This window comes from Sus scrofa, chromosome 13 (assembly GCF_054392235.1).
Source record: "Sus scrofa isolate SSC_HxYL_T2T_F1_AM1 chromosome 13, Sscrofa_HxYL_maternal_Yorkshire_Landrace_v2.0, whole genome shotgun sequence".
Taxonomy (NCBI): domain Eukaryota; kingdom Metazoa; phylum Chordata; class Mammalia; order Artiodactyla; family Suidae; genus Sus; species Sus scrofa.
In genome coordinates this window covers 104871703-104884325 of record NC_139395.1, presented here as the reverse complement: position 1 = coordinate 104884325, position 12623 = coordinate 104871703, and the positions used below count along the sequence as shown (strand labels likewise).

The 12623-nt window shown below is 37.8% G+C and overlaps 1 protein-coding gene across 6 annotated transcripts in view; it reads right to left on the bottom strand.

The window, feature by feature from the left end:
• RNF13 (ring finger protein 13) overlaps nucleotides 1–12623 on the bottom strand; it is a 140740-nt gene that overhangs the window by 46353 nt on the left and 81764 nt on the right. For all 6 annotated transcript variants that reach the window (XM_084990059.1, XM_003358608.6, XM_084990060.1 and 3 more), the window contains one exon: nucleotides 1080–1185. In XM_084990059.1, the coding sequence (XP_084846185.1) occupies nucleotides 1080–1185 (106 nt within the window). The remainder of the gene's footprint in view (nucleotides 1–1079; nucleotides 1186–12623) is intronic.

Genomic DNA, 12623 nt, shown 5'->3' with positions numbered 1-12623 from the left:
CGACCCCTAGCCTGGGAACCTCCATATGCCACAGGAGTGGCCCTAGAAAAGACAAAAATAATAATAATCATAATAATCATAATAATAAACTCATTTATATGTGAATATAAATATATTTATTAAAAATTAAAAGGGACAATAGTGGGATTGTTTATATCTTTTATTAATAGAATACAGAAGGGTTCTCCTATCTGCTTCTGCACTCAATTTGTTTTGCTACCACACATCATGTAGTGACTTAGAAAACTCCTCTATAAACCCCGAGAGAATGACAGCAACAAAGGCAAATCACATCTTCACATCATTATGAAAATAATTTTGACTTTGAAGACCACTCAGAGTCCTGGGACCATACTTTGGTAACCACAGTTTTGGAGAAACAGTGTGTCACCTTTCTTAACCTCAAGCCTTCATACTACTCATATTTACATTTTAAAATGAAAAATTCCAAACACAGAGAAGAGTTAAAAGAATTTTATAATGAATACCCATACATCCACTACCTAGATTCCATAATTAGTGTTTTACTATACTTTCTTATTACATATCTATCCATTCCATTTATGTATCAATACCTCTTTTTTTTCTCTTTACTTTTTACAATGCATTTCAAAGTAAGTTGCAGGTATCAGTATACTTTTCCTCAAACACTTCAGCATGTAAACTCATTACTTAGAGTTTAGTGGGTTTTTTTTCAAGGTTCTTTTTTTTTTATTTTTAGGTAAAATTTACATACAATGAAATGCACAAAATTTAAGTATGCAATTTAGTGATGCAGACATTGTGCAACCCAAACCTCTCTCAAGATATAGAACATGACTCTCACCCTCCAAGAAATTCCTTCATAACATTCTTATTAGTTATTCCTTCATAACATTCCCTCATCCCTTCTTAGCCCCAATGGCAGAAGCAATTGATGCTTTGATTTTTTTCTACAAAGATTGTTTTTTCCAGAACCGGATACATATAAACAGACTCATACAATACAACTCTCTTCTGTAAGGTTTCTCTCACTCAATACAATGTGTTTTAGAGCCGTTCATACTAATTTTTTATGTATTTAAAATTAATTTACCTACCATGAAAATGACTATCAAGATGAGACAGATGCCCACTATGATAAGGAAGGGGATTAGGTAGTATTCCAGAGGAAGACTAAATTCCGGAACTAAGATAATGTGGCCCCTGGAAAAAACAAAAATTAATAATTGGGAGTTAGGCGTTGCCAAATTATGATATTAATTGAAAACAAATATTTTTAAAAGCATTTAGACATTACAATTCAATCCACTAGACACATCTCATTTTCTAACATGTGATTTCCAATAATTTAAGGGATGCTTTTGCCATCTTTAAGTCAATTTCACATATCTGCCAAAATAATTTGCTTATATAATTAAAAGCAACTTTCGGACGGGGAGAGGAAATCAGACAATACTTACTGTGTCCATCCTGGAAACATGTATTTACTGAATTCAGCAACTTGGGCAAGAGTTAATACACTTTACACTCAAAATCAGCATTTGAAAAATGGCAGTACCTCAGGTAGTATGTCAACTAGAACCCCCATCCCCACCAAAGTACTGTTCATCAGTTTTTCCTATGAAAAACTCTGGAGCCACTACTGATGAAAATATACTCCCTATTCCCTTTATGCTTTACATGAACTTGCTCTACCAAGTACAATGGATATAACCCCTGTAGCCCACATTCATCTGTGAGACAGGGAATGGAAAACTGGCAAAGGAATTCACAGGAAGTATAGCTTCTTTTGTATTCTTCATTGCTTGACTGGGAAAACAACAACAACCTACAAAAATGTGTATGTTGGGAGGAGAGGGGTGGAGAATATTACAGGCCTTTATTCTCTTTTGTTATTAATGATGGTTAACATAGTTATATGGCTATTAATCATCTAATACTACTATTATAAAAACTGACAGGGACTCATGAAATTAACTGAACAGAATGAATACTATTTGTATTGCATGAGCAAATTTTACATGGCAGCAAAATCCTGCAATAGAAAATATCCTCAGTCTAGGGAGGGGTCTATATTATGGTCAATAAGATGGCTGACTTCTCCATTGTACTTCTGTGCTATTGGACTAATATGGTGCCAGCAACACTACTTTGTTTCCCACTGCTGAGTGATTTTTCAGGTAGCCACTCCAGGTACATCATAACACAAGGGTTAAATACAAAACAAAAAATCTCAATATAAAAGGAAATAAAAACAAGTTGACTCCCTCCCTCATATAGAAATGCTTAGGATACTATAGTACTTAAGAAAAATAACACTAAAGCAAATTATTTCTATTCCAAAGCAATTTTTAAGTCTTTATGCAATTAATAATACTATCCACATCTAAAGAGCTCTATCAATGTTTAACAAAAACAAAATTTAAAAAATACTAGGAATTTCCCTCAATAATTTATTTTCCAAAAACTGCTAATATTGCTAAAGGTAGCTTTTAACTTCATTTTCCAGCAGAATAGGAGACGACAAAAGATTTACATGTATATTTGTAACTTTATATGAAGTACTAAACTAACTAATATATTATCAGTGTAAAAAAGAGAAAAGAAGGCCTGGGCTGCTCTATTTGATACCATATTTTCCCGCATAAGGCCAGCTCTTTAAATAATGTCCCTGTTCTTGGCACAAATCCTCTTAAACTGCCCCAGGGCTAGGGCTGAGATACAGTAACAAGTGGTGCCATTTTCAAGTTGAAAAGCCCTTCTTTGAGATGCCGATGCTCTGCAACCTCCCTACCTACTCCCACCAACAGGCTCTAAATTAAAACTATTGCATTTAGAAGCTAGACTAAACTATATATATAGATCTCATATATATCTATATATAGTTTATATAGTCTGCTATATCTCAAACCATTTTAGTTTACTATCAAGATATATTGTGATGATTTTTAAAGGATTTACAATTGATAGAAAAGTATCTTAAATCAAAAGTTCAATTACTCAAGATACTGCCTTTATCAATCAAACTGTTAATAGTAGAAGTGATAATAGCAATGTTATAGGGAAGAGAATTACAACAGAACATCAATTCTCTAGCTTCACTTCTGTTTCCCCTGCCCAGGCTCTTACAGCTGAGGCTGCAGACTTATCCCTATCTAAAACCCCAGATCAATTTGTATTTGAAGGAGGAGATATTTAAAGAGCTTTAGTACTAACATGTCTTCCCACACTACCTCCATGCCCATCCCTTAATGAAGGACATTCCATGTGCTCTGCAGCTAAGATTTCATTATTGAAGCAGAGTCCAAAAGCAACCTAGGAAATATTGTCTCCTCCTTTGCATGAGTTCCCAGGCTAATTTCAAACCAGGTGTCTAGGTCTAAACTTTATAACAATAATCTCTATCTTCCCAAACCCTCTGTTGACACATGAGGTCTTGCCATTTTGTCTATCTTGTTATCCAACCTCCATTATCTTGGTTCAAAGAAGCCAAACAACAGCCCTAATGGATATGCAACCACATACCAGAGGCTTCTTTCCTATAAACCAACTTTCCCAGCAATGACCTATGATCAGCCCAACTGTTGAGCACCCTCACTATTTAGCTGACTACTTGCCTGAACATGCACCTTTCAGACAAAGCTCACAACTGCCTCACCGAACATCCCCTACTAGACAAGCTCATTGCAGTCCTGAGTCCCATTTCTGGGACATCCTGCTTTGCAGCCAGTACACTGTTCTGTCTTCTTGAAGAATTCTAGGGTACCATAAGAGCAGTTTCATTTCACCAGCACTTAATGAATATCCACCTGACAAAGTCATTGTGCCTGGGGCTGGGGGTGAAATATGAAGAAATAAGAGTCCCTAAACATGAGAGAGGAGATGGAGATTTTAAAGTTGAAAGGAATTTTAATAATTCTTTAATTCTAACCCCCTAATTTTCAAAAGAGAAAATAACTCCATGAAGATTAAATGACCCCCTGAAGGTCACAGCCTAGAAATCTCTCCAGTGCACCTTACTTCTCACTCTGAGCAAAAGCGATCTTCCTCTACCCAAACTGTTGGAGGTTACCTGCCATCAATACGTTTTCTTTCTTACTAAAAACTTACAAAACACTTTCAGAGTTCAATTTTTTAAGACCAAAAAATAAAAATAAAAAAAAATTTTAAATAAAGGACACTGAATAGTTTGCAGACATGCTCTCTACAAATAAATGTTAATTTAACCAATGAGTTTTCTTATTAGACTGGCAAGTAATTCAAAAGATTGACAGTATATTATACTAGCAAGAATGGAGAAAAACATTGCCTTTTCATAACTGATTCACCTTTTGTAGAGGGCAATATTACAACTGTTTACTGAAATTTAAAATGGCTATACTCCAGTAATTTCACTTTCAGGTGCTTTTGATAAAGGCATATTTGTGGAGTTCCTGTCATGGCGCAGCAGAAACGAATCTGACTGGGAACCATAAGGTTGTAGGTTTGATCCCTGGCCTTGCTCAGTGGATTAAGGATCTGGTATTGCTGTGAGCTGTGGTGTAGATCGCAGATGTGGCTCAGATCCTGCATTGCTGTGGCTGTGGTGTAGGCCGGCAGCTACAGCTCCGACTGGACCCCTAGCCTGGGAACCTCCATGTGCCACGGGTGTGGCCCCGAAAAGACAAAGAGACAAAAAAAAAGAATCCATACAAGTCTGACCCCAGACACCATGCTTATAACCAGTAGCCTGGATAAGTAAATAAACATATATCTAAACAATGGACTACTATACTATTCTTTTTAGCAATAGTTAAAAGAATGAATAGTAGTTAAAAGGAATGAATTAAAATAAAAGAGAAATTGATGGATACCTTCTTAATATGATTTAAAAAGACCCAGAAGCTTACTTAAAGAGGAAATAAGCTTACTCACTAAAGTGAGGAGCAGGAAAAAGATGCCTACTATCTCAATTACTATTTAACGTAGTAGTGAAGGTACTATCCAATGTAATTAGATAAGAGAAAATAATTATAAGCATACGAATTAGGAAAGAAAAGATAAAACTACCACCAGTAGTAAGAGAATTCAGTTAAACTGCAGGATATAAAACCAACATACAAAAATAAGCTTTTATATATACAAGTAAAAACCAATTAATAGACATAATACAAGAGTAGATTCCACTTACAATAGCAAAGAATAAGATACCTAGACATAAACTTAACAAAAAATGTTTCCTCACATAGGTGTTGGACTATGTGAGCACATAAAACAGAAGTGAACAAATGGAAGGACATGCCATATTCTTGGATAAGGAGACTTAACATCTTAAAAATGTCAAATCCTCTCTAAATTAGTTTATGAAAATAATTCTAATAAAAATGTAATCAGTTTTTTTCTGGAGCTAGACAAGTTGATTATTCAATTCCTTTAGGAGGAAAAATCAAAACACTCATACATTGTTTGGGGGAATATAAAATGGTGTAGGCACTTTGGAAAACAGTCTGGCAGTTCCTAAAAAGTTAAAACATATGGTGAGAATTCTATAGTATAAAATACTGAATTACAGTGCTCTATACCTGACACTTAAATAATGAAAAAATTTTAAAGTTAAATAGTTACATATAACTTAACAATTCATCTTAAGTATATACACAAGAGAAATGAAAATATATGTACACCAAAACTTGTAAATGAATGCTCACAGCAGCTTTATATATTCATAATAGCCAAAATGTGGAAACAAACTAAATATCCAATTGATGAATGGATGAGCAAAATATAGTATGTCCATACAGTGAAAATTATTCAGCAATAAAAAAGAATAAAGCAGGAGCTCCAGTCATGGCTCAATGGAAACGGATCTGACTAGTATTCATGAGGATGAAGGTTCAATTATTGGCCTCACTCAGTGAGTTAAAGATCCGGTGTTGCTGTGAGCTATGGTGTAGGTCACAGTTGCGGCTCAGATCTGGCATTGCTGTGGCTGTGGCATAGGCCAGCAGCTACAGCTTCAATTCACCCTCCAGCCTGGGAACCTCCACATGCTGTGGATGCAGTCCTAAAAAAGCCAAAAAAAGAAAAAAATGAAAGAAAAGAAAAAAAAGAATAAAGTTACATGATTGAACCTAAAAACCTAAGTGAAAAAAACCAATAACAGGAGTTCCCGTCGTGGCGCAGTGGTTAACGAATCCGATTAGGAACCATGAGGTTGAGGGTTCGGTCCCTGCCCTTGCTCAGTGGGTTAACGATCCGGCGTTGCCGTGAGCTGTGGTGTAGGTTGCAGACGCAGCTCGGATCCCGAGTTGCTATGGCTCTGGCATAGGCTGGCAGCTACAGCTCCGATTAGACCCCTAGCCTGGAAAACTCCATATGCCGTGGGAGCGGCCCAAGAAATAGCAAAAAAAGACAAAAAAAAACACAAAAAACCAATAACAGAAGACTACTTATTCTATGATACCATTAATGTAATGACCAGATGAGAAAAACCCATAGAGACAGAAAGTGGATTAGTGGCTGCCTGTGGCTGGTGCCTAGGAAAAGAAATGGGGAATATGGAAGGACCACAGATAGAAACATGGTTTCTATTTGGGGTGTTAGAAACTTCTGAAATAGAATGGATGATGACTACACAACTCTATAACTACAAAAATCACTAATTTTGTATTCTAAATTGATAAATTTTATAGTATGTGAAGGATATCTCAATAAAGATACTTAAAAAGTTGTCGTAGATCAGTGAGAATCTGACTAGTATACATGAGCATGTGGATACAATCCCTGGCCTCGCTCAGAGAGCTAAGGACACAGTGTTGCCATGAGCTGTGTGTAGGTTGCAGAAGCAGCTCAGATCTGGTGGTGCTGTGGTTGTGGTACAGGCCAGCAGCTACAGCTCAGATTTGACCCCTAGCCTGGGAACTTCCATATACCAGGGATGTGGCTCCCTCCAAAAAAAATTTTTTGTTTGAAAGAACAAAAAAGAAAGGATAGCAATGAAAATCCTGAAAAAGAGGAATGGGAGTGGGGAAGGATTATCCCTAAAAGATACTAAATGTGTATAGTAAAACTGTGTAGAGATGAGATTAAGATGGCAAAATAGAAGGACTGGAGCTAACCTTCTCTCATAAAAACAATAAAATTACAATCAAATGCTTAACAACCTTCAACCAAATGGACTGGAAGTTTTCAAAAAGACATCCTACACCAGAAGACAAAGAAGAGGCCACATCAAGATGGTAGCAGGGGGGATTACGTGATATAAGCAACCCTGTATATGCGGGGTGGGAAGCCCACAGACTGAAAAGTAACTGTACCAAAGAGACTCACAAGAGTGAGAGTTCTGAACCCACATCATGTCCCAATGCCTGGGAATCGGGCATTGGGAGAAAGACCCCCCAGAGCATCTGGCATTGAAGGCCAATGGGGCTTGTGTGCAGGAGATCCAGAGGACTGGGGGAAACGGAGACTCCATTCTCAAAAGGTGTGCACGGTCATTCATGTGCAATGGGTCCCAGGGCAAAGCAAAGGCTCCATAGGAATATGGGTTGGACCTGACTGCAGTTCTCGGTAGATCTCCTGGGAAAATAGGGGGTGACTGGGGCTTGTTGTAGGGGAAGAACATTGGAAGCAAAGCTTTTTGGAATATTCATCAGTGTGTGTTCCTCTAGAGGTGGTCATTTTGTGAAAATTTGCCCCCCTACCCCAACAGCACTGAGAACCCCCAGGCCAAACAATAATCCAGGTGGGATTACAGCCCCACCCATCAGTGAACAGGCTGCTTAAAGACCCCTCAGGCACAACTGGCTGCCTCTGATCATACCCAGAGACAAAGGCCCACCCACCAGAGGGATAGGAATTAGCCCCACTTACCAGAAGGCAGGCACCAGTCCCTCCCATCAGGAAGCCTACAGCAAGACCCCATACCAAATTCAGCCACAAGGGGAGCAGACAACAGAAGTAATAGAGGCTACAACTCTATTGTCTGAAAAAAGGACACACCAAAAACCTCTGAAAATGAAAAGGCAGAGAACTGTAACTCAAATAAGGGAACGAGAAGAAAACCCAGAAAAACAGCTAAGTGATCTGGAGATTATCAGCCTCCATAAAAAGACTTTAGACTGGAGATCCCATGGGGGCTCAGTGGTTAACGAATTCGACTAGAAACCATGAGGTTGCGGGTTCGATCCCTAGCCTTGCTCAGTGGGTTAAGGATCCGGCGTTGCTGTGAGCTGTGGTGTAGGTCGCAGATGTGGCTCAGATCCCATGTTGCTGTGGCTGTGGCGTAGGCCAGCAGCTACAGCTCTGATTAGACCCCTAGCCTAGGAACCTCCATATGCCGCAGGAGCGGCCCAAGAAAAGGCAAAAAGACAAAAAAAAAAAAAAAAAAAAAAAAAAAAGACTTTAAACTGATGATGCAATACGATGCAAATATACTGGAGGCAAAGACTGATAATTTACAGCAAAGACTGAGCAAATAAGTACAAGACTGAAAACCCAGACAAGGCATTCCCCATTGTGGCACAGTAGAAACGACTTCAACTAGGAACCATGAGGTCGTGGGTTTGATCCCTGGGTGAAGGATCCGGCATTTCTGTGAGCTGTGGTGTAGGTCACAGATGCAGCTGGTTCAGATCTGGCATTGCTGTGGCTGTGGAGTAGGCCAGCAGCCGTAGCTACGATTAGACCCCTAGCCTAGGAACCTCCATATGCCACGGGTACAGCCCTAAAAAGACAAAAAAAATAAATAAATAAATAAAACTCAGGCAAGCAGAGATGCAAAATACAGTAACTGAAATAAAAAACTCATTAGAAGCAACCAATAGCAGAATACAGGAGGCAGAAGAACAAATAAGTGAGGTGGAGGACAGACTAGTGGAAATCACTGAGGTGGAAGAGAAAAGAGATTGAAAACAAATGAAGAGAGTCTCAGAGAGCACTGGGACAATGTTAAATGCACCAATATCTGTATTATAAGGGTGCAAGGAGAAGAGAGAAAGGGACAGAAAAAATATTCCAAGAGATAATAGCCAAAAACTTCCCTAACATGGGAAAGGAACCACTCACTCAAATCCAGGAAGCACAATGAGTACCATATAAAATAAACCCACGGAGAAATACAGAGACACATATTAATCAAACTGAGCAAAATTAAAAACGAAGAGAAAATACTGAAAGCAGCTAGGAAAAAGAAAACAAATAACAAACAGGGGAACCCTGATAAAGTTATCGGCAGATTTTTCAGCAAAAACTCTGCAGGCCAGAAGGGAATGGCCCAATATACTTAAAGTGATAAAAGGAAAAAACCTCCAACCAAGATTACTTTACCCAGCAAGGCTCTCATTCAGATTTGAAGGACAAATCAAAAGCTTCACAGATAAGAAAAAGCTCATTAAGAGAACTCAGCAACACTAAATCAGCTTTACAACAAATACTAAAGGAACTTATCTAGCCATAAAAGAAAAGGCCACAACCAGAAACAAAAATACCACAAATGACAACACTCACCAATAAAGGCATATATATAGTAAAGGTAGGAAATAATCCATGCACAAATATGCTCCCAAAATCAGAAATCATGAGGAGAGGGTACAAATGCAGGACACTGGAGATGCACTTGCAATTAACAGACCAACAACTTAAGACATTCTGGTATATATATAGACTCGAATATCAAAACCTCAGAGTAACTGCAAACTAAAAATCTACAATTCATACACATACAAATAAGAAAAATCAATTCAACTACAACACTAAAGATAGTCATCAAACCACAAGAGTAGAGAACAAGAGAAAGGAAGAAAAAAGAGCAACAAAAACAAATACAAAACAGTTAATAAAATGGCAATAAGAACATATACATCAATAATTACCTTAAATGTTAATGGACTAAACACCCCAACCCAAAGACATAGACTGGCTGAATGGATACAAAAACAAGATCCAAATATATGCTGCCTTCAAGAGACCTACTTCACTTCTAGGGACACATACAAATTGAAAGTGAGAGGATGGAAGAAAATATTTCATGCAAACGGGAATCAAAAGAAAGCTGGAGTAGCAACACTCATATCACACAAAATAGACTTTAAAAGGAAGAATATTTTAAGAGACAAGGAAGGTCACTACCTAATGATCAAAGGATCAATCCAAGAAAAAGATATAACAATTTTAAATATTTACACACCCAACATAGGTTCACCACAATATATAAGGCAACTGCTGACAACCTTAAAAGGACAAAGTAAGAATAACACAATAACAGTGGGGGACTTTAACACCCCACTTACAGCAATGGACAGATCATCCAGACAGAAAGTCAATAAGGAAATGCAGGCCCTGAATAAAGCATTAAATCAGATGGTCTTAACAGATATTTATAGGACATGCCATCCAAAAACAGAATACACATTCTTCTCAAGTGCACATGGAACATTCTCTAAGATTGATCACATCCTGGGCTACAAATCCAACCTCAGTAACTTTAAGAAAATTGAAATCATATCAAGCATCTTTTCCGACCACAACGCTATACGACTGGAAATCAACAACAAGAAAAAAACTGCAAAAAACACAAACACATGGAGACTAAACAACATGCTACTAAACAACCAATGGATCACTTAAGAAATCAAAGAGGAAATTAAAAAATGCCTAGAAGCAAATGACAACAAAGATACAACACTCTAAAACTAATGGGATGCAGCAAAAGCTGCTCTAAGAGGAAAGTTTATAGCAATACAAGCCCACCTCAGGAAACAAGAAAAAGCTCAAATAAACAAGCTAACTTTACATCTCAAGCAGCTAGAGAGAGAAGAAAAGACAAGACCTAAAGTTAGTAGAAAGAAATCATAAAGATTGGAGCAGAAATGAATGAAATAGAAACACAGAAAACCATAGAAAAAAATCAATGAAACGAAAATCTGGTTCTTTGAAAAGATAAACAAAACTGATAAACCCTTAGCCAGACGTACCAAGAAAAACAGAGAGAGGACTCAAATCAATAAAATTAGAAATGAAAAAGGAGAAGTAACAACGGACATCACAGAAATACAAAAGATCATAAGAGACTACTATATGCAACTATATGCCAATAAAATGGAAAATCTAGAAGAAATAGACAAATTCTTAGAAAGGCACAATCTTCCAAGACTAAACCAAGATGAAATAGAAAAGATGAACAGACCAATCACAAGTACTGAAATTGAAACTGTGATTAAAAAACTTCCAACAAACGAAAGTCCAGGACCAGAGGGCTTCACAGGCGAATTCTATCAAACATTTAGACAAGAGCTAACACCTCTCCTTCTGAAACTATTTCAAAAAATTGCAGAGGAAGGGATACTCCCAAATTCATATTATGAGACCACCATTACCCTGATAGCAAAACCAAAGATACCACAAAAAAAGAAAAGAAAAGAAAAGAAAACTACAGGCCAAATTCACTGATGAACACAGATGGCAAAAATCCTCAACAAAATACTAGCAAACCGCATCCAACAATACACTAAAAGGATTGTACATCATGATCAAGTGGGATTCATCCCAGGGATGCAAGGGTTCTTCAATATCTGCAAATCAATCAATGCGATACAACACATTAACAAACTGAAGAATAAAAACCATATGATCCTCTCAATAGACGCAGAAAAAGCCTCTGGCAAAATCCAATACCCATTTCTGATAAAAACCCTTCATAAAGTGGGCATAGCGGGAACCTACCTCAATATAATAAAGGCCATATATGACAAACCCACAGCGAACACCATTCTCACTGGGGAAAACCTGAAAGAATTCCCACTGAGATCAGGAACAAGACAAGGATATCCACTTTCACCACTACTCTTCAACATAGTTTTGGAAGTCCTAGCCATGGCAATCAGAGAAGAAAAAGAAATAAAAGGAATTCAAATTGAAAAGGAAGAAGTAGGAGTTCCTGTCGTGGTTCAGTGGTTAACAAATCCAACTAGGAAACATGAGGTTGCAGGTTAGATCCCTGGCCTTGCTCAGTGGGTTAAGGATCCGGTGTTGCCGTGAGCTGTGGTGTAGGTCACAGATGTGGCTCGGATCTCGTGTTGCTATGGCTCTGGAGTAGGCCAGTGGCTGCAGCTCTGACTGGACCCCAGCCTGGGAATCTCCATATGCCATGGAAGCAGCCATAGAAAAGACAAAAAAGAAAAAGAAAAGGAAGAAGTAAAACTGTCACTATTTGCAGATGACATGATACTACACCTAGAAAATCCTACAGACTCTACCGGAAAACTGTTATAGCTCCTCAATGAATTTGTCAAAATCACAGGATACAAAATTAATACAGAAATCAACTGCATTTCTATATACTAACAATGAAAGATCAAAAAGAGAAATGAGGGAAACAATCCCATTTACCATCACATCAAAATGAACAAAATACTTAGGAATAAACCTCCCTAAAGAGACAAAAGACATGTATTCTGAAAACTATAAGATGCTGATGAAAGAAATCAAAGATGACACAAATAGATGGAAAGACATACCATGTCTTGGATTGGAAGAATCAATATTATCAAAATGGGGAGTTCCCATCGTGGAGCAGTGGTTAACGAATCTGACCCAGGAACCGTGAGGTTGCGGGTTCGATCCCTGGCCTTGCTCAGTGGGTTAAGGATCCTGTGTTGCCATGA